Raw genomic sequence first — 22,982 nt, forward strand, 5'->3', positions numbered from 1 at the left:
AATATCAGTTTTTTTTTTCAGACATTTGCTTACGATATAAAAATGGAAATTCAGATTTAGTGTTAGACTTTTTTTTTTTTATTATTATTATTTTTTTTTACCTGTAGGTATCTTTAAGCCATCGCCGTTGAGGGCGTGGCAACCACATTGGAGGTGGCGCTTTGTCTTTTAAAGACATCGGGTCGGCCATCACCTCTCCAAATTGAGGTGGCAATGGTGTACATGTTTTTCGTAGCCATAACGTCACGATTCCAACGAATATTGCATTTTTTGCAAAAGAATATTTGATGGATTGATAGGTTGTCCGTTCCACATTTATACTTTAAGTTTTCTAGACTGCTTTCTAGGCAGTTATTGCAGTTCTAAGAAAGAAATGACATTGTATTAGTAATTACATGTTATAGACGCGTATATTTTTCACCTTTGATGTTTTATATTCATCTATGTCAAGTAGCAATAATTCTCCAAGTTTTTCCCGCAGCTTCAACTGTCTGTATATCATTTCAGAGACGCCATGCCTATACCCACTGATCTTTACGTGACTTTTATTCTTCAGACCGTCCCCAAAAATTATCAATGGCATTTTACTTTTGTCACCCTCCTCAAATTTCTCTTTGTGGCTTCTTTTTTTTAAAAAAAAAGAAAAAAAAATATTAGAAGAGGAACAACATCAATGGATATGTGAGTAATACCTGGATGCGCTTTTTCTTTGTCTTGAGCCGGCTTGAGGGGTGTTGCTTTGATACTTTGCAGCTGTCTTGCTTCTTTTTCTCTTGTTTTTTCTTGTTTTCTTCCGTCGTCCTTTATTGTACTTCTTTGATCCGTTAATTAGGATATTTACAGTGAAATATCGTAGATATCAAAATGGGTCTTTATGAATAATCAAAGTAAAGATAACCTTTTATTAAGAGTTGAATGAGCTCGTATTTATACTTTTACGAAGCTGTGTCTAAACTAATAGTAGATCCAATCGGGATTTACTATTCAATCGTTTATCCATTTGAATTGAATAAATGTTTATCCATGTATTCTTATTCGTTCATAACAATCTTTCCATGATTACGATCTCCAGTCTGTCTACTGAGATCTAATATTGGATTTCTATTGTTTCTATGATTCAATACATCTGCGATACAACATACAGCATCCTGGAGGGCACGCTGCTTTTCCGATGTAGTTACACCATTTGACTCTTGCTGTTTGAAAATTGTAAAAATTAAATAGTGTCTCATTATGTTGCATCATGTATTTGACATGCGTAATATATTTATCTGCAACTGTTGACTTTACAGAAGGTATGTTTATCTCGATTATTTGCACTCCTTGTTCTTTATTCCTGTCTTGCTCCAACCTCAGACGATTAGTACTTCCATTCGTGTTGTAATATTCGGCAGATGATAGCCGCCTAACATCCGTGTTACCATGAAATGACACAAAAGCATCTTTCCTGTTGCGATCTACTGTGCAAGGTCTAAAATAACGATCTATTTCTTCACTATTGAAATCTTGCAGCTCCAAAGCAGTTTCATTCACAGGAGATTCTGCGTATCTCTTTTGGCAAAAAGAAATCCTACAAGTGTACCCATCTGTGTACAGGCTATTGATAAACATCCTTCCTTTTCGTTGAGGTAAATTTTTTAATCTTCCAAAGCTATACAAGTTGAAAATTAGCAGATTTATTTGTTGCTAAAAGCGTATGTACCTACGTATTTATGTTTATTTTAGCAAAATTAAAACGGGCAAAAAAATATCTTTGGGTGTATTCAAAAACTGTTTCTTCCTCTAACCGTTCCATTGAAGCTGTCGGAAACACACCAGTCAAATTTTGGCTATCTATTTTAACAAAACGCCAATGCAAGCTAGGATTTGGGAATAGACTGAAGAGACCAGGCGGCTGGAAATCTCTTTTTACGCCGTTGTTGTCGTTTTTTTTTTTTTTTTTTTTTTTTTTTTTTTTTTACTTTCTTCTTTTTTCTTGGTCTTTTATTTACTTGATTGGTCTCGTCTTATTGTTCTTGTGGGATGATTTGCAATTGAGAGACAGAGACAGGTAGCGGTGCTTCCACAATTAAGGACTCATATTTCTCCAGAATGTGCTTAAGTACTGGCATAATGCTGAATGGGTCATTATTTAGAGTTGCCTTTGTTACAGGAAATGCTGGTATACGATTCTTGATCTCCAATATCAATGGGTTTAAAAACGTACAAATGTTTTCTTGCTCTTCACTGTTCAAAGAAGTGGAAATATTGTCAGAATTGATGGCTCCCAGTCCTGGAGAAAATAGTACATTGAGCACATGTTCGTATACTATATGTTTTACTACGGGCATTTTTATGTCCTTTTAAAAAAAAATTGATGTCAAGTTTTTGATATGTATATTTAACAAGGTTTTACACTTACATGAAATGCTTGACGGATCATGTATATAAAATAGTTTGCAATAATATTTTCAAAGTTCTCTATATAATAGTTTTTATAACAAGTAGCTATAGATTCACAAGCGGATGAAACCACTTGGCCGTAAAGAGTTAAATTTCCTTTATCAACTGTCAAGTTGACGCCTTCAACACCGTTAAGCTCATCCCATACTTCGGCGAGGTGGGGAATAAGTGGATATTGTGATTGAAAATTTTGAGCTGATAAATTTTGGTACACCACTCTACATACGCTATACCAAAAGTTTTGTTTCAATAGTTCATTAGGCAAACTGTTTGGATGTTTCAAAATATAAAAGTTGACAAAAAGCTGAGCGTTGTAGGTAACTTTTCGCAAAAACATTGAAAGACTTTTGATTTTTTCAACCGCCGTGTTATTCGCATTCTCATCTACTGAAGACATGAATGACTTGAGAGGTATGGAGACTGTATATCTTTGATTTTGAGAACCCAGATTTTGTTGAATCAATTCTTTTACTGTATAATTATAATTCAGGCATTCTCTGGACCTAGCAGATGCATGGCCATTTTGACCGCAGGACTTACATACTAGACTCGATGTATTTGGGACAACATTTCTAGCTCTTTTTGCATCACTTTTTGCCCTTTTCTCTTCTGGGGTATCTTTTCTTTTTACACCTTTGGGAAGATTTAGTTATTACAACACATTGAAGAAAGCTTTTATATTACCTTTCTTTTTTTTACTTGGTTTGTTTATGGTTTCACTAGCAGTTTCCTGTTGTTGGCTTTCATATTTTTTCAACTTTTTCGTTTGTATAAAAGCTTCAATTTCTGAATAAATTGGTGTACGCATCCCGTTTTAGATATTAGAAAGAAAAGGACATAATTATTGTTGTTTAAATCGACATCAGGCTCATATATATATATTTGATGTGACCGCTACTTATTATTAATTTATCAAAGTATTTGTACAAATCAAAGTTATTATTTTTTATATCACAGATTGTATCTATATGCTATGAAGTGAGGTTATTAGTAGTAGGCTGGGTATAATAATTGTAGGCATGTAAATCACTTTATCCATTATAATATAAATCGTATTAAACAAAATTTGTTGAGTGAGTTTTGGCTGTCTCAAAGTTTGATTGAATAGATTATTATGATTTCGCTTTTTTTTAGGACCGGTAAAGTGCGCGTAGTCATAACCTAGGATCACTTACCCGTTCTTTTTCACCGCCGTACGTTTTTCTATGCCATATTCTCTATCATTATCTTCTTTTCCTCCGCTATGTCCTACCCAAATAACATCCCGCCTCAATCATTACATCACAAGTAGACCATGCCAATTATCTGCACAAGTGTAGGAACCTTTGTCGGTACCTCCGTACTCTGTTTTTCTCAATTAAATCGTGAAGTGTTGGTTGAAAATAATTTGACGTCCTCTTTAAATTCTTTGTAACATTATCGACACAAAAGATTGTATTGACTGGGATGGATATCTTGTCTGATTATCTTTTACATTTGTCTGAAAACAATTATAAGCCTGTCTGAAAACAAATATAAGTTTGTCCAAAAATAATTTGCATTTGTCTGAATTTGAAGTAACAACTCACTGTAATGGTAAGTGATAAATAAAAAAGAGGCATATACCCAGCTAGCCAATCAATCCTCGGCTTTCCCTCATGACAGGTGCCCTATCAAGTCCCGGTTCAAACAGGATGATCAAAGTCTGACTCGAAGATCAGAAAAAAAGGGAGAGATGGAGTCTCCCTCACCCGCATGCGGGTCGCCGACGCAAGCTTGCTTTTCCTACCTTTTTTTTTTCTTGTTGAAAAGTATACAAAACATATAAGAAAATATCAAAATATTCAGTAAAACTGCTTACAGCTGATATTTTTATGTACTTTTCATTTTGTTTCGCTCAAGAAGCTATAGTAAGCATCATGCCTGAAGGAATATACGGCATGAAAACGGAGCTGTAAAAGCGGGGATAGATTTTTGAGAAGTAGCTTTCATTTGTGTGCTTTAAGATGCCATGCTTCGTATAATAATAGCGTATAATGTCCAAGGCAAATCCTTTGTCTAAAGAGTGGTGATTTCTTCACTGTACATAATAAAGAAGAGAGAGGTTATCTGCAGCAAGACAGATACCCCCTGTAACAGTAATGTCAGTAGCACATGGTTAAACAGCAAACGACTGCAAGTTCAACCATACAGTGATGACGAAGGCACACTCTTAAAGATGAACATATATCGACCCTGCTCCGGATATCACAGCCAAGAAGCACTTGAGACAACCATTGATGACTTCTCAACTAAATAAAAAGTGGGTTATGTCCATATAAGAAAAGTTAAATAAGAGGAAGCAGCTCTTACAAAAAGTTATGTGTGTGCGTTATAATACATGGCACAAATGTAAACTGTTACAAATGCAAAATAAGTGTAACTCATCTCTTGCTCAATCGTAAAAGTCGTGCATATCAAAAACCTACTACTGGATGTTGCAGCGATTAGATCCGATCTGGAAGCTGACACCAATCATTCTGGTCAAGTATACAAAGATTTAGTATCCAATTATGGGAGTACGATTGCTCTTCTGCAATTATAAATTAACTATATAGTCTCTATTACAGATAAAAAGATATTTTGAAGTAGTAATCTTAGCGACATGACAAGGACTAAGGTTTTTAAGAAATACGCTATAATCACTGATTTAAATTTCTTTATGAGTCCCAGTTGTCTTTTGTTCTGCCTCAATGTCTAAATCTATTATTTAATTAATTAAATTGTATCAAATAGCAAAAGTTGTACCGGAGTAGTACCGGTTGTCTAAAGACGACACACTACTTTGAACATGTTCGCCTCGACTGGCTCCAGTGATCCAATGGCTTATAATATAATTTCATATGCCTGCAGGTAAGCTAAACCGATTTCATTTGTGTCTGAATTTTTGTTCAGAAATGGTAAGTCAACGTCCGAACATACATTCTGATTCGTCCGAATCAATCTGAATTTGAGGACCTTCCCCCTTTTTTTTGCATCTCTTTTCATTCTCATCTCAATGTTGAATGCGTTCATATGGCTACTTCTACTTTGCATAGCCATGCTTGTGGCTAGTTTTGTAGCAGGTTGTATACCGCTTTCAACCAAACTATCCGATGCCAAACTCAATTTTTTGACTTCACTTAGTGTGGGTCTACTCATTTCAACAAGTTTAGTTGTCATCATACCCGAGGGTGTCGAAACCTTATATAATAACAGCATAGATTCAGAAGTTGTCAAGTCAACTACTGCCAACCACTCTGCGGTGGGCATGTCCTTATTGTTCGGATTCGCCGTCATGTTTGTCATCGATCAAGTGAGTTCAATGCATGTCCATCAACCGAAACGAATCGTAAATACCGAGATAGACGCACTAGAAACCACAAATCACAAGGAAACACTAGTGACACCGACCATTGGACTTATTGTACATGCAGCAGCTGATGGCATTGCGCTGGGAGCTTCGGCCACTCATCCCCAACTGTCGATGGTGGTCTTTTTCGCCATTATGCTTCACAAGGCACCTTCGAGTTTCGCCTTGACAACAGTTTTGTTAAGCGAAGGACTTTCGAGGACAACCGTAAGGCGACATTTACTACTTTTTTCGATGTCTGCACCAGCTGGTGCTATCTCGACTTATCTATTATTGCAGCTATTCTCTGTGGACAATAGTTGGAATTTAGAGTATTGGACGGGTATTCTTTTATTGTTTTCAGGCGGCACCTTTTTATATGTGGCGATGCATGCCATTCAAGAATTACAATCAAATACATCCAAAGTCGATTATCATCAGCTAGGCTCAATCCTGGTTGGCATGTTGATTCCCTTTGTCTTAAATTTCAATCATTCCCATTAAAAATGTGTACACATGTAAACAAATCCAATGATTATTATTTTTTCATTCACCGTTTCGAGCCATATAAACTTTCAAAGCACGCAACACATACACACACCTTAATTTTTTTTTTTTTTTTAATTTTTTTTACGTACTTTCACTTTTTCTCATACAATGACCATGCCTAATTCAGAAACCAATGCTGTTGTTATTTTATCGGACGATGAAGAGGATGTTTTAGTATTGAATGAACACGGTAAAAGAACACATTATACAGAAGAAGACGATGAAGACGGGGAAGAGGAGAAAGACGAAGGCGAGGAGGGAGAAGAAGAAGAGCAAGACGAAGAGGAAGAGGACTATTATGAGAGTGAAGAAGACGAGTTTGATCAAGACGAGGAATTTGATGATTATCACGATATGACTGAACTCAACCAAACTTTACCTGAAGACCATGAATCTGCCATATTTAGTGAACGTACGGTGGAGAGTCTCTACAAGGAGATCGATCAAGCCATGACCGAGTTTAAAGAAGCCTGTGTGGATACGACACAAGATGATATCGAGACTGGATTCGCCTGCGGTTCACCCTTGAAAGATAACGCGCCAGATATTGCCATGAACGTACAAGGTGTGATTGGTCCCATCACCTTTCCTCTCTCACTCAAAGATATCAACCGTGTCTTATCCACTCGTCCTCCCATGAACGATGGATTCTCATTGGATACTTCCGAGATCTTATTAAACCTGTCTTTTCAAGAATACTTGTTTGAAACCCTTTTACCGGAGATCGTGACTCATTTGGGCCTAAATAAATTGGCAGGTAAAAATACACGTCTACAAGCACATCGTTTTTATATCCGAGAAGCAGAGCAAGAATTAAAACTCCCAGATCCAGTGTAAATAAGAATATATCATGTCTTTTGTATGTCTTTATCATTAACTCTCCTTTATCAAAAAAAAAGTGCGGGTGCGTTTGGTACAATGCTTTTGATCTTGCCTTGTGATTTCAATGCTGGTAATATAGTGATGGAATACAACGGTCAAGACAACGTGTTTCAACCCGAATCCGATGCAATGAACCAAGCCTATTATGTAGCTTGGTACAACAATGTCAAAACCAGCTTCTTGCCTCTTTCCTCAGGACACCAAGTTGCCATCTTATTTTCATTAATCTACGACGGACCTGATAAGACCATCACCACAGACAATTTACAACAAGCAAGAATCACCTTGGAAAACGGTGATCTGAGCCCGGGTCAGCTCATCCAGGCTCAACCCTATCTGGAAAAGATGAAGCAATTTTTGCAGTCAGAGCCAGTAGCAAATAGCCCATATCCTTACTTTTATATGTTGAATTACAGTTATATACCACCTTGCATGAAACATGATCAACTCAAGAAGAGTGATAAAGTGCTGGTCAATACCTTGGCTAAAGTAGCACAAGAAGCAGGCATGACAATGTATATTGGAGGCATTGAACGTGAAGTGGAAGGCAAAATATACCCGGATGATGAGGAAATTGAGGATAGTGAGTGTCCTATGGATGAGGAAGGCATATTTTTAACATTGAGTGCCAACTATGATGAATACATATTAAAGTCCTTGGTGGATGAACATGGCAAGAACGTCTTGAAGAAGCCAATTGCGATGGACTCCAAGGAACATCAGCCTATCATCCAAGGCGTTTCTTGGTATGCTAGGTGTAAGCCAGATTCTCAAGAGATTAGTGGTACAAAGAGAGATATCAAATACTGGTATGCCAACCATACAGCTCTTGTCTTTGTACCCAAGACTTGTGCACTTGATTAAGCACACAGAAATAAAAAACATGTCTATGTAACCGTGGCTTTTTGAAGTGAGCGTGGCTTAGATTTCACACCCGCCACTGTAAAGACCTTCTCTCTTTCATCTTTTTTTTTTTTTTCTTTCTCTTTTTATTTCACCGTAATTTCTCACCATGTCTACTTTTGAAAAGGTAAACCGTGGCACATTCTCTCTTTCTTGCTTTCTTTTTTAAACCAAATTGTCGTTCAGACCATTGTTATTGACGGTAAAGGTCATCTCCTCGGTCGTCTTGCCAGTATTATTTCTAAGCAAGCACTCAATGGCCAAAAGGTTGTTGTTGTCCGTTGTGAAGCTTTGAACGTTTCTGGTGAATTCTTCCGTAACAAGTGTAAGCTCTTTTTTATGTGATTGATAGAAACAGGTTGCTAAGTAATGCATAATAGTGAAGTACCATGCTTATCTCAACAAGCGTTGTCTTGTCAACCCCACGCGTGGTCCTTTCCATTTCCGTGCTCCTTCTCGTATCTTGTATAAGGCCATTCGTGGTATGGTTCCTCACAAGACTGCTCGTGGAGCTGCTGCTTTGGATCGCATTAAGCTTTTCGAAGGTGTCCCCGCTCCTTATGACCGTACCAAGCGTATGGTGATCCCTGCTGCTCTTCGTGTGCTCCGTCTTAAGCCTGGTCGTAAGTATACTACCATTGGCCGTGTCTCCCACGAAGTCGGATGGAAGTATCAAGATGTTGTTGCCAAGCTTGAAGAAAAGCGTAAGGCCAAATCTGCTGCTTATTATCAACGCAAGACTGCTCTTGCTGCCATTCAAAAGAAGGCTGTTGATTCTAAGGCTGATTCCATCAAGGAAATTAACTCTGCCATTGCCGCTCTTGGTTATTAAAAGCACAAACAAGAAAACAAACAAAAAAAAAGAGAAGACAGCATGTACATAAAAAAGTGATTTAAAAAAAAAATGTGTGTTTAGGTATATATTAACAGGGCCTAATCTTTTGTTTCACTTTGTTGAGCTGCGAATCGACTTCACCCAACATTTCTTCTAATTGATCTTTTCTTCTCCGAGACAATGCTATTTTCTTTGAGATATCAGCAGACTATATTTAAGGGGTTAATTCGACACACGCTTATTTGTTTGTAATACGTGAAAATACGCTAAAATAAAGCTTATAACGCGTACCTTTCTTTTCGCCATGGACGTATTGGGATCATCTTCTTTGACGTCATACTTCAAAAAGTCATACTGTTGATTACGCAAAGCGTGATAGCTACTATGACCAGAGTCTCTAGAAGTGACAGATAGTATGTCTTCATCTTCGTCATGACTAAGAGCATATCTTTCTTCTGTCATTGTGGTATTAGAGTAGCAAGGTGTGGGTGAAGGTGGGTTTGTGGTGGGTCTTGTTGTATTTGATGGTGACTCTGGGTGGTAGCCTGTCTGTAACAGTAGATATTTTTCTCCGTCACTATAAATATGTGAGTATAAATAGGATACTGCAGATGGCATATAGACTACCTTTTACGGCTTTCACCCCCTCCATCAAAGAAATCATCATCAAAATCTTTCCCGTCTGCCCGTAGCATTTGTTCCATCGTCTTTCTTAGGACTTGTATTTGTCTTGTAGCTTGTTTCAGGTCATACCTGAGCTTATTATTTTCGTCGTTTTTTATTTGGATATTGTTATAGTAAATGTATTGATTTTCAGTGTTTTGTTGCTGTGCGTTCTATTTCATATGTTAGTATCTATTACATGTAATACACACAAATGATTTACTTCTAATTCCAGCTTTAACCGCGATTCTCCTTTTGGTGAGACTGCTCCTATTGTTCTATAGAAACGATAAAAGGGATTTGTCAGTATATATGAGATTCACGCAATTCGTTGAGTGTTTATTGTTATACCCGAACGATTTCTTGAGTTCTTCATTTTTAAGCTACAGAATTCTAATTTTAGTTTCTAAAGGAGAACAAGAGATAATGTGTGTACCTTTTCCTGCTCATATTTGCGTTTAAAATCATCTTTTTCTTCAGTGATTTGATCGACTAGACTACAAAAATAATCTAAATCTTTTGCAATGGCTAATCATTATTGAAACATTGAGTAAGTATATTTTAAGGGGTTGAAAAATAAGAAAAAAAAATTTACCCTCTTTTTGACCCTGAAGGGAGCGTACCGAAGCTTTCTCTTTTTCTAATTCATCCTTAAGCATATCGATGGCAAAATCTGCGGGAGGTAACTTTCTTTTCTCCAGGCTTGATTTTCGTCTTGTGCTACCATTGGAGGATGTCCTTGTCATACACGATTTAGAATCATCGTCGCTACTTTGACTTTTGGAAGATTTCTTTCGTGAGGTGGAACTAATTGAACTATTACTTTCGCTCCGTGTTAGTAACTTGGCGTGTGTAGCTGCAGGTGAAGGTTGACGTAATTTACTCGTCTTTTCAGGTGATTTATTGTTGATAGACATTATGGATTGGTTGCTTTTAGTCCTGCTGAGACGAGTAGGGGTTAATCGACTCGGTGTGCTTTCAACTGCCGCTTTTCGTGTTGACATTTTTCGACCAATGTCTATTGTTGATATTCTGGTTGGAGAAGCAATTTTCTGGTCTACATTTAATAGTTTAATAAACAATAAAAAAAAAAATTACAGTAAGTTTAATTCATTACCACAAGGAGTAGTCAAATTAGCCGTATTTTCATTCATTTTGTTGCCATTTGATTCTTCTATAAAAGATTTATTTTCTTGTACAACATTAAAATCACATGAGTCAAGTTTTACCTGGATCAATCCTTCTGAATGGCTTCATGTAAGAACCTCGCTTCTGCTGCTTCTGTTGCTGCTGCTGATTTTGTTGTTGTTGTTGTTGTTGTTGATGATGCGGCTTATCTTGTGATGTCATTTGTTGATACAGAGATGCTGAGCTAGCTCGATGTCTCAGTGACATGCTTCCACTAAAACAATAGTATATATTAAAAAGGGGGGAAAGGCCTGATGATTGCTAAACAAATAAAAGAGTATTACCTAAAGCGTTTCATTTGCTTTTCTCCGTAATCGAGACTAGCATCGTGGACATTGTTAAAGGACATGGAAGACGACATGCCATTCTGCTTGTTGTTACTGTCTATTTTGGGGTATTTTTTTTAGGTTTTTTTTTTTTTTTAATATTATAAGGTGAGACAAGGCCCCCCACTTTAGAATTATAAACCAACCATTCGAACTAACGGTGGAAGAAGACTTGTTTTGCTTTCCCAAACCCAACTTTTGCCAAAATCTAGGTGATGAAGACATTTTTCGTATGATTTATGTAAAATAGATCTGTTTTTTATTGTTGTTGTATATATAGTAAAAAGTAAAAAAAGAAGAAGAAAAAGAGAGAGAGAAAGACAAAAAAACAAAAAAACAAAATAGCTTTAAAAACACAAACAGAAATTTTGTTTGAAGCAGGAGGTCAAGGTGATACACGAATAATCATCGGAGATTCAATTGAGGTTTACTTTTGGGCACAATAAAATACCGGTCCAACTTTTTTGATTTAAAATTAAGCTTTTTTATTAAAGCAGTAATACACTTTCTCGAGCACTGTTAAAAAAAAAAAAAAAAAAAAAAAAATAGAGAGAGAGAGAAGCGCAAGCCATAATGATTCGCCTACACATTATTTATTCCATAAATAAAACACTGTATAGAAAAATAAAGAAGAGTTTTCTTCATTCAATATAGTAATGATAATTTTTACTCCTTACACCTTTTCTCCCTTTTAACTCTCCTTTCGTTCGATAATATTTAAACCAGCTTTTTTTTTTTATCGTTTTTTTTTTTTTCTTCTTTCTTGCAGATCCATCACTTCTCTTTTTTGTATAACATGACTAAAAAAGAAACTATATGATATGCATGTACTTACATGAAGCCTACATTGAAATCACACTCATTATTCTTACACTAACATTTTCTTAGTATACATGTCCGCCATAACTAAACTTTCTGCACCAAGAAATATACACCATCCTAACCTTGTTTTTACTTTACCTATTATTTCCCCTTCACCCAGGACATTTACAGCTAAAGAAACGACAAAAAGAAAAGAAAAAAAAAAGATCGATCTCAGCGTGATTCAGAACTCGTTGGCATATTCTTGGGCGTATTATGCATCTTTTGCAAACGCACAGATCTCTTAGTTTTTTTTTTTTCTCTGCACTGAACAGCTTCAAAGCAAATCTAACCATCACTATGTTAATACATGTCCACAGCATGGTCTTCATTTCATCTCTATCATCAGTCTTTATAAAATCACATCCCTAATCATAATTCAGCCATCACTAACCTGCTCATAAACTGGATCGTGTAATGTCTATCTTTCTTATTGCATCAAAAGTGAGTAACATGCTTTCTTTTTTTTTTAAAAAATGTACGCCACTGCACTTTAATGATTAATGTGCCTTTTTTTTTGCCTCGCCAATTGAATCTCATGCCTTATAATATCATTAACCTGTGTGTTTTTTTAATAACTTTTTTTTTTTTTTAAAAAAAAAAAAAAAACAAAATCTATTTACCAGTCTACTGCGTGTTATATCCCAGCATATCAGTTTAAACAGTAGTTGATTACATGGTGACATGATTTGAAGACCATTTTTCTGTTTGCTTGATTACATATCGCATGCTACATTTCATCCTAGATGTTAATATTCAACCTGTTATAATTTACCAGTTCATCACGCGCTATATTTTACATTCCTGGTGTTAAGGAAGTGTTTAAGTCACAATATTGATATTTGTAAGATTTTCATTCAATTATCATTGTGTTGTATTTTATTGCCCTGAAGTCCAAACGTGATTGTGGTTGATAAGATGATATTAATAGTCATACTCTATACTGCAATGACATCTATCTGTTTATATAACCATTAAGTGTGCTATATCTCATCAATCTAGAGCTCAAAAATACTTTTTTAACAATAATCCATTACACATGAGTCTATGGTGCGCTTTTACCTGTTTATTCTGTGCTATATAGTATTATTCTTGGTATCACCTCCAACTCTGTACTATCTTCGAGTCCAAACATTATATCAGACAATGACAAGCCCACATATGTTTACCAACAAGATCCAGAAAGCAGATTGGGTGTGTATTCACGCTTGTAGAATATTGATCGATATCATAACTTGCAGCGCGATTATTATCACTGGTATATCTGATCATATAGTGTATCTCTCTATCACTAATCTTGAGTTCACATCTTCTTGATCTCTGATTCGTTGCAGTAATTCCGTTTATTTAACTCGATACTCGATCCTCTCTATTTTTTGTATAACTTGGTCTATTTTTACTTGATTCTCTATATTTCTATAATTGACTTGATCATCCTCTATATTTTGAAAACTTACTTGATCCTGATCCTCGTATCTTTGTCCACCAAGTTGGCTATCTGACTTTTTATTTTTAATATACTTCGGTTTAACATCAGCACACACACACACACATATATATACACACACATGGCACTATATCTTTAACATTTCTATGAAAAATTCTAAGTAACATTCCCATGCTATTCTTTTCGATGTGTTACCTATTGAGTTAGACTATTTTGCTATCTTTAGAAGCCTAGACACAATCACCAAAATACCTTTGCATTCACATCCGCATCCACAATTTTAGTGTTTTTTTATATAGAAAAACATTTCTGCTGGCTCCAACCTTCTACTTTGAGGAGAATAGATATCGAAATGGCCTACGTTCTCGTCCTTGATACAAAAGGTATATAATTCACCAAGGTATATTCGGGAAATATTCCGCAAACTTTTGCGGATGCAACCGAAATTAGAAAATTAATCATACTTGTCGCGGTTGATAAAACTTTCGGGTTGATACGCGAAAGAAAATTAAATGTTACCTTTATGTATTTTTAAGTTTCGATCATAAAGGCTTTGTACGCCATCAATGGTGCAATCCACGAGCAATGTGAGAATAAAAAAAAAGAAAAGAAAAGTGCCTACATAAACAAAGAGAAAAAATCTACATGTAGTTGTTTACCCTTTGGTTTCGAATAAAGGATTAGGCGAGTGTTTGCAATATGACGAAACTATGTCATAAGTCAAGGCTAGACGCGTTTTAGTTAAGAATACATCTTGGCAGTTCTCTAGAGAGGGTTTTTTTTTTTTTTAATAAACTTAATTTGAATGAATCATCATGACACCCCTGCTGGTAACTTCCGACCTTTTTTTTTTTTTTTTTTAATTTTTTTTTTTTTTTTTTTTTTTTTTTTTTTTTTTTTAAGAAAAAAAAAAACAATGTGTATACATACATTAATAAATAAGTTTAGAATTCTATTTTCACTTTGTTTATCCGTAATTGCATACAAACTTTCGTCTTATTTTTCTCAATTAACCTGTATCAGTATATTTACCTTTTTCATTTCTTCTTCTTTTTACTAAAAGAAAGAGAAAAGAAAGAGAAAAGATTAAAAACCTTAAGTTAGCAAAATTTAATCATTTCTGTCATGTGGTACATTTGAGGCTAACGATTTTTTTTTCTATATAGAAAAGTAAGGATATAGTCCCCGTTTGAAAAAAGCAGTGAAACATGAGATTCTTTATTTATAATATTACTGGGATACACCAACCATTTTAGCCAAACACCGCGCGCGCAAGAGAGAGAAATAGCTGCAAATCAGTTTTCTTAATTTTCTTCATTATCGGACAGGTCTTGACGCTTTGAAAATGTCGTGGAAATAGATTTTTCTTTACGAATGGGTATTTTTATTCCTTGACGAGCAAAACATTTTGATAAAGGTGTAGATTCTATAGAAATAATAAATTACAGAACCGCAAAAAAGGGTGGGGAATAAAATAGAATAAATAAAGTATTGAAAAAGAATAAAAAAACATTTTTATTTTTTACAGAAATGAAATGAATTTTTTTTTTTTTTTTTATCAACTTACGAACTACACCAGGAAACTTTTTGGCAGTATATACCATGAATGGATTTGATTGAATCGTTTTCAACACATGAGAAGTTGTTGTTGTATTTACGCTATGTGAGTACGGCCTACAAAAAAAAAAAAAAAAAAAAAAAAAATATTAAAAAAAAAATAATGATCTGGTTAGGGATTTATCCGTATGTGTGTTTATATTTTTTTTTTTTTTTTGTATATAACTTTACGATCCAACATCGATCAACGAAAATTTTAACCGAAAATAACCTTCTGTCCTTAAACTAACGTCCTGGAAAATAAAAAAAATCCCAAGGTTCCCATTTAAATCGTAAAGTTTAGTGGCAGAAGATACCGACGATCCTACCAAATTTCGCATCTTGATCGAACTTGTGCTAGTTTCCGTCCCTTCATCCTCAATGTTGCTAGGAAGAGTAACCACCTGAATTGTATCTTCGTCGTCAGTTTCATTTTGTTGCCATGAGTCACACATGACAATCAAAAAAGACGTGTCAAATGTTCTTAGGATGAGGCTGGTTAGTATATATGTAGAAAACAAAAAATAAAAACATACTCTGGATTGATAATCTGTCCAAACTTATTGGTGACAACTAGCTGAACAATGGGTGGAGGTGAAATGGGTCTTCTATCTTTATCCCCAAACCCACACATTCTAGCTCTAGAAGGTTGTTGCGCAATGGAAAGTTCATATATTCTAAAACAGAACCTATCAAAATTCACGCTTGCGTATTAATATAAAAAAGTAAAACAATACCTATCAAGTTCAATGGGAGGCCCGCCACTAAGAGCGATGTTGGCTGCTAATTTAGATAGATAATCATGGTGCTGTTCCTGCATATGATTTATGGGAAAATGCGTAGAAAAGGGTGGAGCCACGTATCCAAACGAGGAGGGTTGTGCATTATTATTATTATTATTATTATTGTTGTTGTTGTTATTGTTGTTATTGGTGTTGTTGGTGTTCGTTGCCAAGGAAATAAGTTCACAGAATACGTCTTGCTCTTTGCGGGCCGGTAAAGTTGTGGAATCTCTCTGTCCAAATGAGTTCAACATGTTCTCATTCGACATTAAGACATTAGCTTCTTCAGGTGTAAAAACGAAATTATTATTATGGTGAAACAAGATATTCGGTGTATTGATTTCGTCTGTAAACTCGGGTTTATAATAGTATTCGTTCAGTATATCTCTTTGGTCAAACACGCTCTGCCCTTCTTGTGCCTGTGCCTGTTGCTCTAGTGCAAGCTGCTGTTGCTGAAGTTGCTGAATTTGTAGTTGTTGTTGCTGCTGTTGTTGTTGCTGTTGCTGCAGTTGATGTACGTTTACTCTATAAAACTTTTCATATTCGTCTCCCATTTTCTCTTGTTTTGGGATTTTTCTTATCTATGGTATTTTTGATTTTCGTGATTATATGTATTTTTTGATTTTAGGTTTTTTGATTTTTTGATTTTTTGATTTTTTGATTTTTTGGAAAAGAGAAAGAGAAAGAGAAAGAGAAAGATAAAAAGAAAAAAAAACAGTCTGAAGTATAAAAAAAAAAAATTATTGGAGGGTTGTGCTACAGCTATTTTTTTTTTTTTCAAAACAAGTAAAAAAAATTACCCTCTAGAGTGTTCTAGATTAAACTGATTTAATGGTCAATCCGTATTTCTAATTGGATATCTTTCGCCAATCTCGATCTCGTATGTTACAAAGTCAAAATAGAAATTACCTATCAAGATTTAAGGCGCCACCCCACTCACACAAGCTTACAAAGTAAAAGAGAGCTCCACTACAATTCACCAGTAACACAAACGGAGTACTTTACCAAGCTGTTGGGTCTTCCAATAACCCGATATTATAATCCCATCGAAATATTTTTGCACATTTATATACAAAAAGTTCCCCATTGGTAATAAAAATCAAAAAAATATTGATTTTAAGCATTCTACTATTTTAGTTTATTTCCCTCTCCATCCCGAGCGCCTTTCCTTTTGTATCACGCTAGTCTCTTTTTTTTTTCTTGTTTTTTTCTTGGCTCTAGGGGCAAAATAGAACGAAAAAAGAATGATGATATGTTTCTCTAGTCTATCATTTCCCCATTGTTGTCTGACTGCGCCTTAAAAAAATTAATTGTAGTTCAAATTAGTGGAAGATTTATCTATATCGGAGTTTAGATATTTCCCTTGCACCGCGCACTCAATTTGTCTGTTCTGGGTGGGAATTCTTCTTTTCCGCTTTGAAAGATCATCCAGAAAATTCTTGGGTGGCCGTATTTTACAGATTTTCTACTGGATTTGAAACAATTAGCACTGTCACCATGAAAGAAGAAATTACATTTGGTTTAAGTGTGACCCATAAAAACATTCTCAATTCGATTTGAGTTATAAACACAAGCCTCTTTCTTTTCTCCACATACGCAATGATTGTATATTAGAACGTCAATTCGGTAACACTGTTATCATCATACGTCTTTTTTCGGCTTGTTTGACTATACTGCCTGTTGCTAACATGATTATGACCGTTCTGGTTTCGGACTCTTAACCTGACATATTTCCATAGTTACACCAATCGATTCAAGCCATATAAATATCCCCCTCTTTATTTTTGTGTTATTTTCCTTTATTACATGCCATTATCAGAATATATCCCGCCAAAGAACATTATTTTACATGAACCAGTGAATTAGAAGTCTATCATAGAAAGAGCCATTATATCTATCCAACTAATCCTCGATAATCATACAATATCAGTTTTTATCATACATCTTTTACAAAAAATCTATTATCATATCTTAATCAGAAGAGGCCATTATAATATCAACCCCTATTCATGTGTAAGATAAAAGTTCTGCACTTGAACCCTCTGCATTACTTATTCATAAGTGCTTTAATCAGTTTATTATGTGTCTTATAAAATTTAAAAACAATCCTATTTTTTGTTACAGCATGCAGCTGTGCACACCACATTCAACTTAAACCCAGCATAGCTTTTTTTGTTTGTATTTTACAGTCCGATGAGACAAGCTCTTTCCACGTAGTCTTTTCTTCTATCTTATTTTATCAGATCTTTTTCATCTTTAATTTGTTTCTTAGTCTTTTCTGTATTTATTCATCAACTGTTTGATAAATAACGACGAATGATTATTTATGATGCATATTCTGATAATATAAATGAAAAGAATGAATGAATTCGGGAAGCGGAAAAAAAAAGCGTATGGGAGTATGAGATGATGTGATCAAAAGATCTGATAAGATGATAAAAGTTTCCATGCTAAAAAAAAAAAAAGTTGATGGGAAAAAAAAAATTATAGACAGATTACACATGTTTTAGGATTAATCAACCACATTTGATTGGTTCAAACTGTTATCAGATTCGGCGGCATCTGATAATGGAAATTTTTACAAGGGGTCCAAGACAAAAAGAAATAAATAAAAAAAAAGGAAAATATTTTTCTAATCAGATCCTTTTTTCTTTATCTTTTTCATCAAATCCTTTTATTATTAAACAATGGCTTCCCGTACACTTTTCTCTAAAACTTGCTTTAAATCCTCTCTGGTAAAGGCAGCAACAAAAAAGAACATATTAAATAATAGAACAACCATCTTTCCTGCTTCTCAAGCCTCTCGTCAAGCCACCACCACTTCCATCTCGGATACCTCCACTACCCAAGGCAGAGTTCCTTCCTTTCAATTCTTGGAATATTCCCCTAAAAATGTCCATCTGGTAAAATTCACCTCGGTCGAAGGTAAAAGACTTTTCCGTAATGCCATGGTGCAAGGTCATGCCGAGAGTTTCTTTAAACTCATGGGCAACTTTTCCACTCAATCTTCACCATCTCACGGTGGTGTTAGTTCCTGTAAGTATATTTTTTTTTTATCCTAAACATTATACACAAAGAGAATATGTTATTTATATTATATTTATCATAGTGGCCATGGTTTTAAATGCGCTGGAAATCGATCCTAAAAGAACCTGGAAGGGTAACTGGCGCTGGTTCTCCACTGAGCAAATGAAAACCTGCTCACCAGCGGAGTCTGTACAAGAACGAGGCATCCCATTTGATGAATTTACTTGCTTAGCACAAACACACTGTAAAGTGCATGCTTATCGAGGACAAAGCTACCAACAATTCTTGCAAGATCTAGAGAAGGTTACCTCAGATACATTAAGTCAAATGGTAGTCAACTATTCCAGAACAAGCCTAGGTCAACATGATCATTTAGCACACTTCAGTCCTATTGGTGGTTATAACAAGACTGAGAACCAAGTTCTGATTATGGACGTGGCCCGTGGTAAATATCCCAGTGTCTGGGTTCATACTGAAGATCTGTATAATGCCATGATGGCTAGCAGTAAAGAAGAAACAGGTCGTCCTCGTGGCTATTTCATCTTATCCAATCATCACGAACAACCTGTCTCCTCCCGTTTGGATTTATCTTCTTCCAAGTTAAAGTGTAAAGATTGTTCTCGCAACTGCCATTCTACCACATCTGCTTAAAATAACATCACTTCATCAATCATTATTTAATTATTATTTTCTATATATCCCCCACCCCTGCATCTTGTATTATATTGTGTACATCAATAAAAAAAAAACCTCAAACCTTTCAGAGTTAAGGTTAAAACCCCTTTCCGATCTTACTAATACCATATAGCCAATTAACAGCCTTTGTCACACCTTATTAAAAATATAATGCATGCATTACTTCCATATGCTGTAGTGCAACCGAACATCCTATTTTAAAATACACTCTATTATTCGTAAAAATTAAAATCAATTTTTGGGGACAACTTTATCCTGAGTTTTATCTTTGTTTTATTTGATATTATATTGGTATAATTTTCAGGTGCATATTTTGTACCACAGTCAGATTTTAAGCTTTTTTTTAAATGTGTGTGGTGGGGGTACATAATTTTAACGTCATGGTTACCCACTATTTTCTTTTTAGATCTGCCAAAAATAGGGTCTTTAAAATAGGGTTCTGTTTTCATTTATGGATGCCAAGATGATCCTTTCTAGACTTAATAGCTTGAAATGTTATTTTAATCTGCATTGTAAAACCTTACTGAATACGAATCAATTCTATTGCAAATTGAATCTAAATAGCCATCATGACGGAAAAGCTATTTTTATACTGCTGAAAAGCAAGGTAGACTCATTTTTAGATTACCAGAAGCAAATGATAAGATACTTTACTATTTTCAATATTTACCAGCATACTAAAATTTATCAGAACCGATTAGCACTAAAAGCACACGTATGTAAAGGCAAGCAAAGAAAAATCGGTGTTTAAAGTATGTCTACTGTGTTAAATTGTCATCATACTTCAAGCCAGAGAGAAGAAGCACAACTGAATATGCGGCATTTTATCTACATATATCCCCCACCTTCTTTAAACTTGTTATAATTTTTAAACGTGTCGTTCTTTTGTTTTTACACGCGGCAATTCTACGCAATGTACCAAGCTAATCGTTCCCCTCCCCACACATGACATGTTAAAAACTGAGCTACTCAATTGACCAGAGCAGACAAACAGATTTATTAAAATTGATCGTTGTGAAACTCCCATTTCAAATAACAAAAAGACAAACTGGTGATCTCTCTGTTAAGATTATTAAGAGAAAATAAGAACAGGTGTGTTTGATAACAGTAGCACACGTAGAGATATGAAGGTGTCTTTCTACCGTCTTTTTTCAAATAGAAGGAACATTGAAGATACATGGATCACGAATATAAAAGTGATTGTTGAAAACATCACAATTTCACGATTGATCTATCCCATTCACTTCCTGCGTATCTTGGAGTACCACATTATATTCCTTTAGGCATGAAATATTCCAAGAAATAAACGGTTAAATTATTTGAGACTCAAACTAGATATCTTTTTTTAAAAAAGGAAAAGGGGTTTCTTTTTGTAAGAAAGGATTAAAACAGATTTTTATCCGGGAGGATCAGATGGGAGCGTGGATTAGAACTAGAAATTAATGGATTGATCAGTTAATGGTCTATGTTTCAGCGCTGGGTTGCTATAGAGTAAAAAGTAGATCAATAAGGCTGGATACATAGTGTGTATATATCAAAGCATATTCTTGTTGCCAGTTTCGAGTTACAGACCAAATTCCACCTTTCTTGGATTCAAACAGGACCAAATTTTGCATTATTCGTTCTGCTAAACGAAGATCAAGAAGTGGCTCGTTTTAATTTTTATGATTTCCCTGGTGCAAGTAAAAACGGTGCTGTTTGTCTTTAGATATGTTGAGTATCAATCGAATAGTGAGTATTGGAATCCTCGAAATTGATCCTTGTTATTCACCTTTTTAACGTTTCTAATCGGTATTCACAATTTTTATTTTTGATGTCTAGCTATATTTTGTGGGCCACTTAATAGCTGCTCACTTTGTTTCTATAATATGTTCTTCCTTAGACCTTTAGTTTAATACATTATCAGAATATATTTGCAATTAAAAGTCGGTTTGTTTTGAGGACTTTGATGATTAAAAGAGTTCATTCTATGTGCAAACCCCCCCCCCCCAGAACAATGGAGCCTTGGTGTTATTTGCATATGCTACTTTGTAGCACTCTTACTTTTCCTCTTTAATATAACATGATTCATACGGCATGTTTGTGTCCTACTTGATGCATGGTTTCTATTAATCAGGACAATAAGATAATTGGAATGAATCCACAATTAAAGTAAGAACTTCCCTTCAATTCCCATACTACCCAAACTACACCTAACTGACTTTATTTTACAGTTTCCTTGCTGAACAACAAAAATCTTAGTATGGGTCATGATCAAAGGTGTTTGCGAAAAAAAATAAAAAAATTCAAATTCAACAAGTAAAAAAAGGTCCGGCGACTTTCTCGAAAACCCAGGTGACTGTCCGACGAAATGTGCACCGGACTATCAAAATTGGAAAAAAAGCCTCGCAAGCCGTTACTACCACTAAACATCAACACGGAACCCATTGAATCTTCCTCTCTCTTTGCGTATTTCCAAGTATGTATGAATAGGGTTTATTAAGGGGTGGCGTGAAACAGATATGAATAAGAGAATCAATGAATGGATTCATGATGGATGGATGAAAAGGAAGAGGGCTGTTGGGAGAGGGGTCATACCAATTTTTTTTTGGAAAGAAAAAAAATGCTAATCAAATACTTTACAAATTATAGACTTGAGCAATAATGGTCAGATACGCTGCTACACCGGCTAACCCCGCCTTGGGTAACTACGAAGCAACTTGATTGTATCGAAACAACCTACTAACCAACTTTTTTTTCCTGTCACATTAGCCTCTAAGTCCAGAGGTTCTTACCTTCGTGTTCATGTATGTATAAATTACAAATCAGTAGCAATGATAATTAAGACTAATTTTTTTCTTTTCCCGAATAATAGTTCAAGAACACCCATGAAGTTGCTGTTGCCGTTAAGGGTTTAAAGTTAAGCAAGGCTTATACTTACCTTAACAACGTTACCGAACACAAGCAAATCATTCCTTTCCGTAAGTTCAACGGTGGTGTTGGTCGTCATGCCCAAGCCAAGGAGTTCGGTACCACTCAAGGTCGCTGGCCCGTCAAGTCTGTCAAGTTCGTCACTGACCTCTTGAAGAACGCTGAATCCAACGCTGAGGTAAGATTTTTACGAGAAAAAAAAAGTTTTTCATTTTGACATGGTGTTAATTTTTTTTGTTTTGAATGATTAGGCCAAGGGTTTGAACGTCGAAGAACTTTATATTTCTAGCATCGTTGTTAACCAAGCTCCCAAGCATCGTCGTCGTACTTATCGTGCTCACGGTAGAATCAACCCTTTCATGTGTTCTCCCTCTCACATCGAGGTTGTCCTCACCCAAAAGGATGAGGTTGTTCCCCGTGCTGATGACAAGAAGGTTGTCAAGCTTAACGCTCGTCAATTAGCTCGTAACGCTCGTCTTGCTCGCGCTTAAATATATTTTTAAAATAAACAAATAAATTGTCCTTT

General features: G+C 35.3%; 8 protein-coding genes across 8 annotated transcripts; 5 read left to right on the forward strand and 3 right to left on the reverse strand.

The window, feature by feature from the left end:
• Positions 1-1,110: 1,110 nt before the first annotated feature.
• On the reverse strand, positions 1,111-3,250 carry EV154DRAFT_535887 (uncharacterized protein; the record flags this gene model as incomplete). The annotated part of the gene is made up of 5 exons (XM_051604099.1): positions 1,111-1,505; positions 1,738-1,894; positions 2,043-2,339; positions 2,402-2,658; positions 3,142-3,250. 5 exons carry the CDS (start codon positions 3,248-3,250, stop codon positions 1,111-1,113), a joined length of 1,215 nt encoding a protein of 404 aa, XP_051462564.1.
• A 2,001-nt stretch (positions 3,251-5,251) lies between these two features.
• Positions 5,252-6,295, forward strand: EV154DRAFT_476871 (ZIP zinc transporter-domain-containing protein; the record flags this gene model as incomplete). Its single annotated transcript, XM_051598067.1, has 3 exons — positions 5,252-5,313; positions 5,356-5,360; positions 5,499-6,295. The coding sequence occupies 3 exons, from the start codon at positions 5,252-5,254 to the stop codon at positions 6,293-6,295; spliced, it is 864 nt and encodes a 287-aa protein (XP_051462565.1).
• A 153-nt stretch (positions 6,296-6,448) lies between these two features.
• Positions 6,449-8,086, forward strand: EV154DRAFT_558834 (uncharacterized protein; the record flags this gene model as incomplete). The annotated part of the gene is made up of 2 exons (XM_051605512.1): positions 6,449-7,173; positions 7,240-8,086. The coding sequence occupies 2 exons, from the start codon at positions 6,449-6,451 to the stop codon at positions 8,084-8,086; spliced, it is 1,572 nt and encodes a 523-aa protein (XP_051462566.1).
• Positions 8,087-8,234: 148 nt separating this feature from the next.
• On the forward strand, positions 8,235-9,274 carry EV154DRAFT_598755 (60S ribosomal protein L16; the record flags this gene model as incomplete). Its single annotated transcript, XM_051607069.1, has 3 exons — positions 8,235-8,252; positions 8,312-8,450; positions 8,506-9,274. The coding sequence occupies 3 exons, from the start codon at positions 8,235-8,237 to the stop codon at positions 8,955-8,957; spliced, it is 609 nt and encodes a 202-aa protein (XP_051462567.1). The 3' UTR covers positions 8,958-9,274.
• Positions 9,003-11,457, reverse strand: EV154DRAFT_281715 (uncharacterized protein). Its single transcript, XM_051594758.1, has 10 exons — positions 11,096-11,457; positions 10,853-11,025; positions 10,741-10,797; positions 10,219-10,680; positions 10,060-10,151; positions 9,975-10,006; positions 9,847-9,901; positions 9,588-9,796; positions 9,252-9,537; positions 9,003-9,168 (listed from the first exon to the last, which is right to left on the reverse strand). Exons 1-10 carry the CDS (start codon positions 11,170-11,172, stop codon positions 9,049-9,051), a joined length of 1,563 nt encoding a protein of 520 aa, XP_051462568.1. The 5' UTR covers positions 11,173-11,457; the 3' UTR covers positions 9,003-9,048.
• A 3,048-nt stretch (positions 11,458-14,505) lies between these two features.
• EV154DRAFT_493713 (velvet factor-domain-containing protein) lies at positions 14,506-16,491 on the reverse strand. Its single transcript, XM_051599826.1, has 5 exons — positions 15,779-16,491; positions 15,578-15,718; positions 15,234-15,524; positions 14,612-15,119; positions 14,506-14,544 (listed from the first exon to the last, which is right to left on the reverse strand). The coding sequence occupies exons 1-4, from the start codon at positions 16,375-16,377 to the stop codon at positions 14,888-14,890; spliced, it is 1,263 nt and encodes a 420-aa protein (XP_051462569.1). The 5' UTR covers positions 16,378-16,491; the 3' UTR covers positions 14,506-14,544; positions 14,612-14,887.
• Positions 16,492-18,461: 1,970 nt separating this feature from the next.
• EV154DRAFT_493717 (Phytochelatin synthase-domain-containing protein) lies at positions 18,462-19,654 on the forward strand. Its single transcript, XM_051599827.1, has 2 exons — positions 18,462-18,859; positions 18,933-19,654. Exons 1-2 carry the CDS (start codon positions 18,511-18,513, stop codon positions 19,499-19,501), a joined length of 918 nt encoding a protein of 305 aa, XP_051462570.1. The 5' UTR covers positions 18,462-18,510; the 3' UTR covers positions 19,502-19,654.
• A 2,535-nt stretch (positions 19,655-22,189) lies between these two features.
• Positions 22,190-22,947, forward strand: EV154DRAFT_412341 (50S ribosomal protein L22; the record flags this gene model as incomplete). Its single annotated transcript, XM_051595508.1, has 4 exons — positions 22,190-22,229; positions 22,298-22,332; positions 22,401-22,634; positions 22,708-22,947. 4 exons carry the CDS (start codon positions 22,190-22,192, stop codon positions 22,945-22,947), a joined length of 549 nt encoding a protein of 182 aa, XP_051462571.1.
• Positions 22,948-22,982: the final 35 nt, after the last annotated feature.

Source organism: Mucor mucedo (genome assembly GCF_025094135.1).
Source record: "Mucor mucedo strain NRRL 3635 chromosome Unknown EV154scaffold_7, whole genome shotgun sequence".
Taxonomy (NCBI): Eukaryota; Fungi; Mucoromycota; class Mucoromycetes; order Mucorales; family Mucoraceae; genus Mucor; species Mucor mucedo.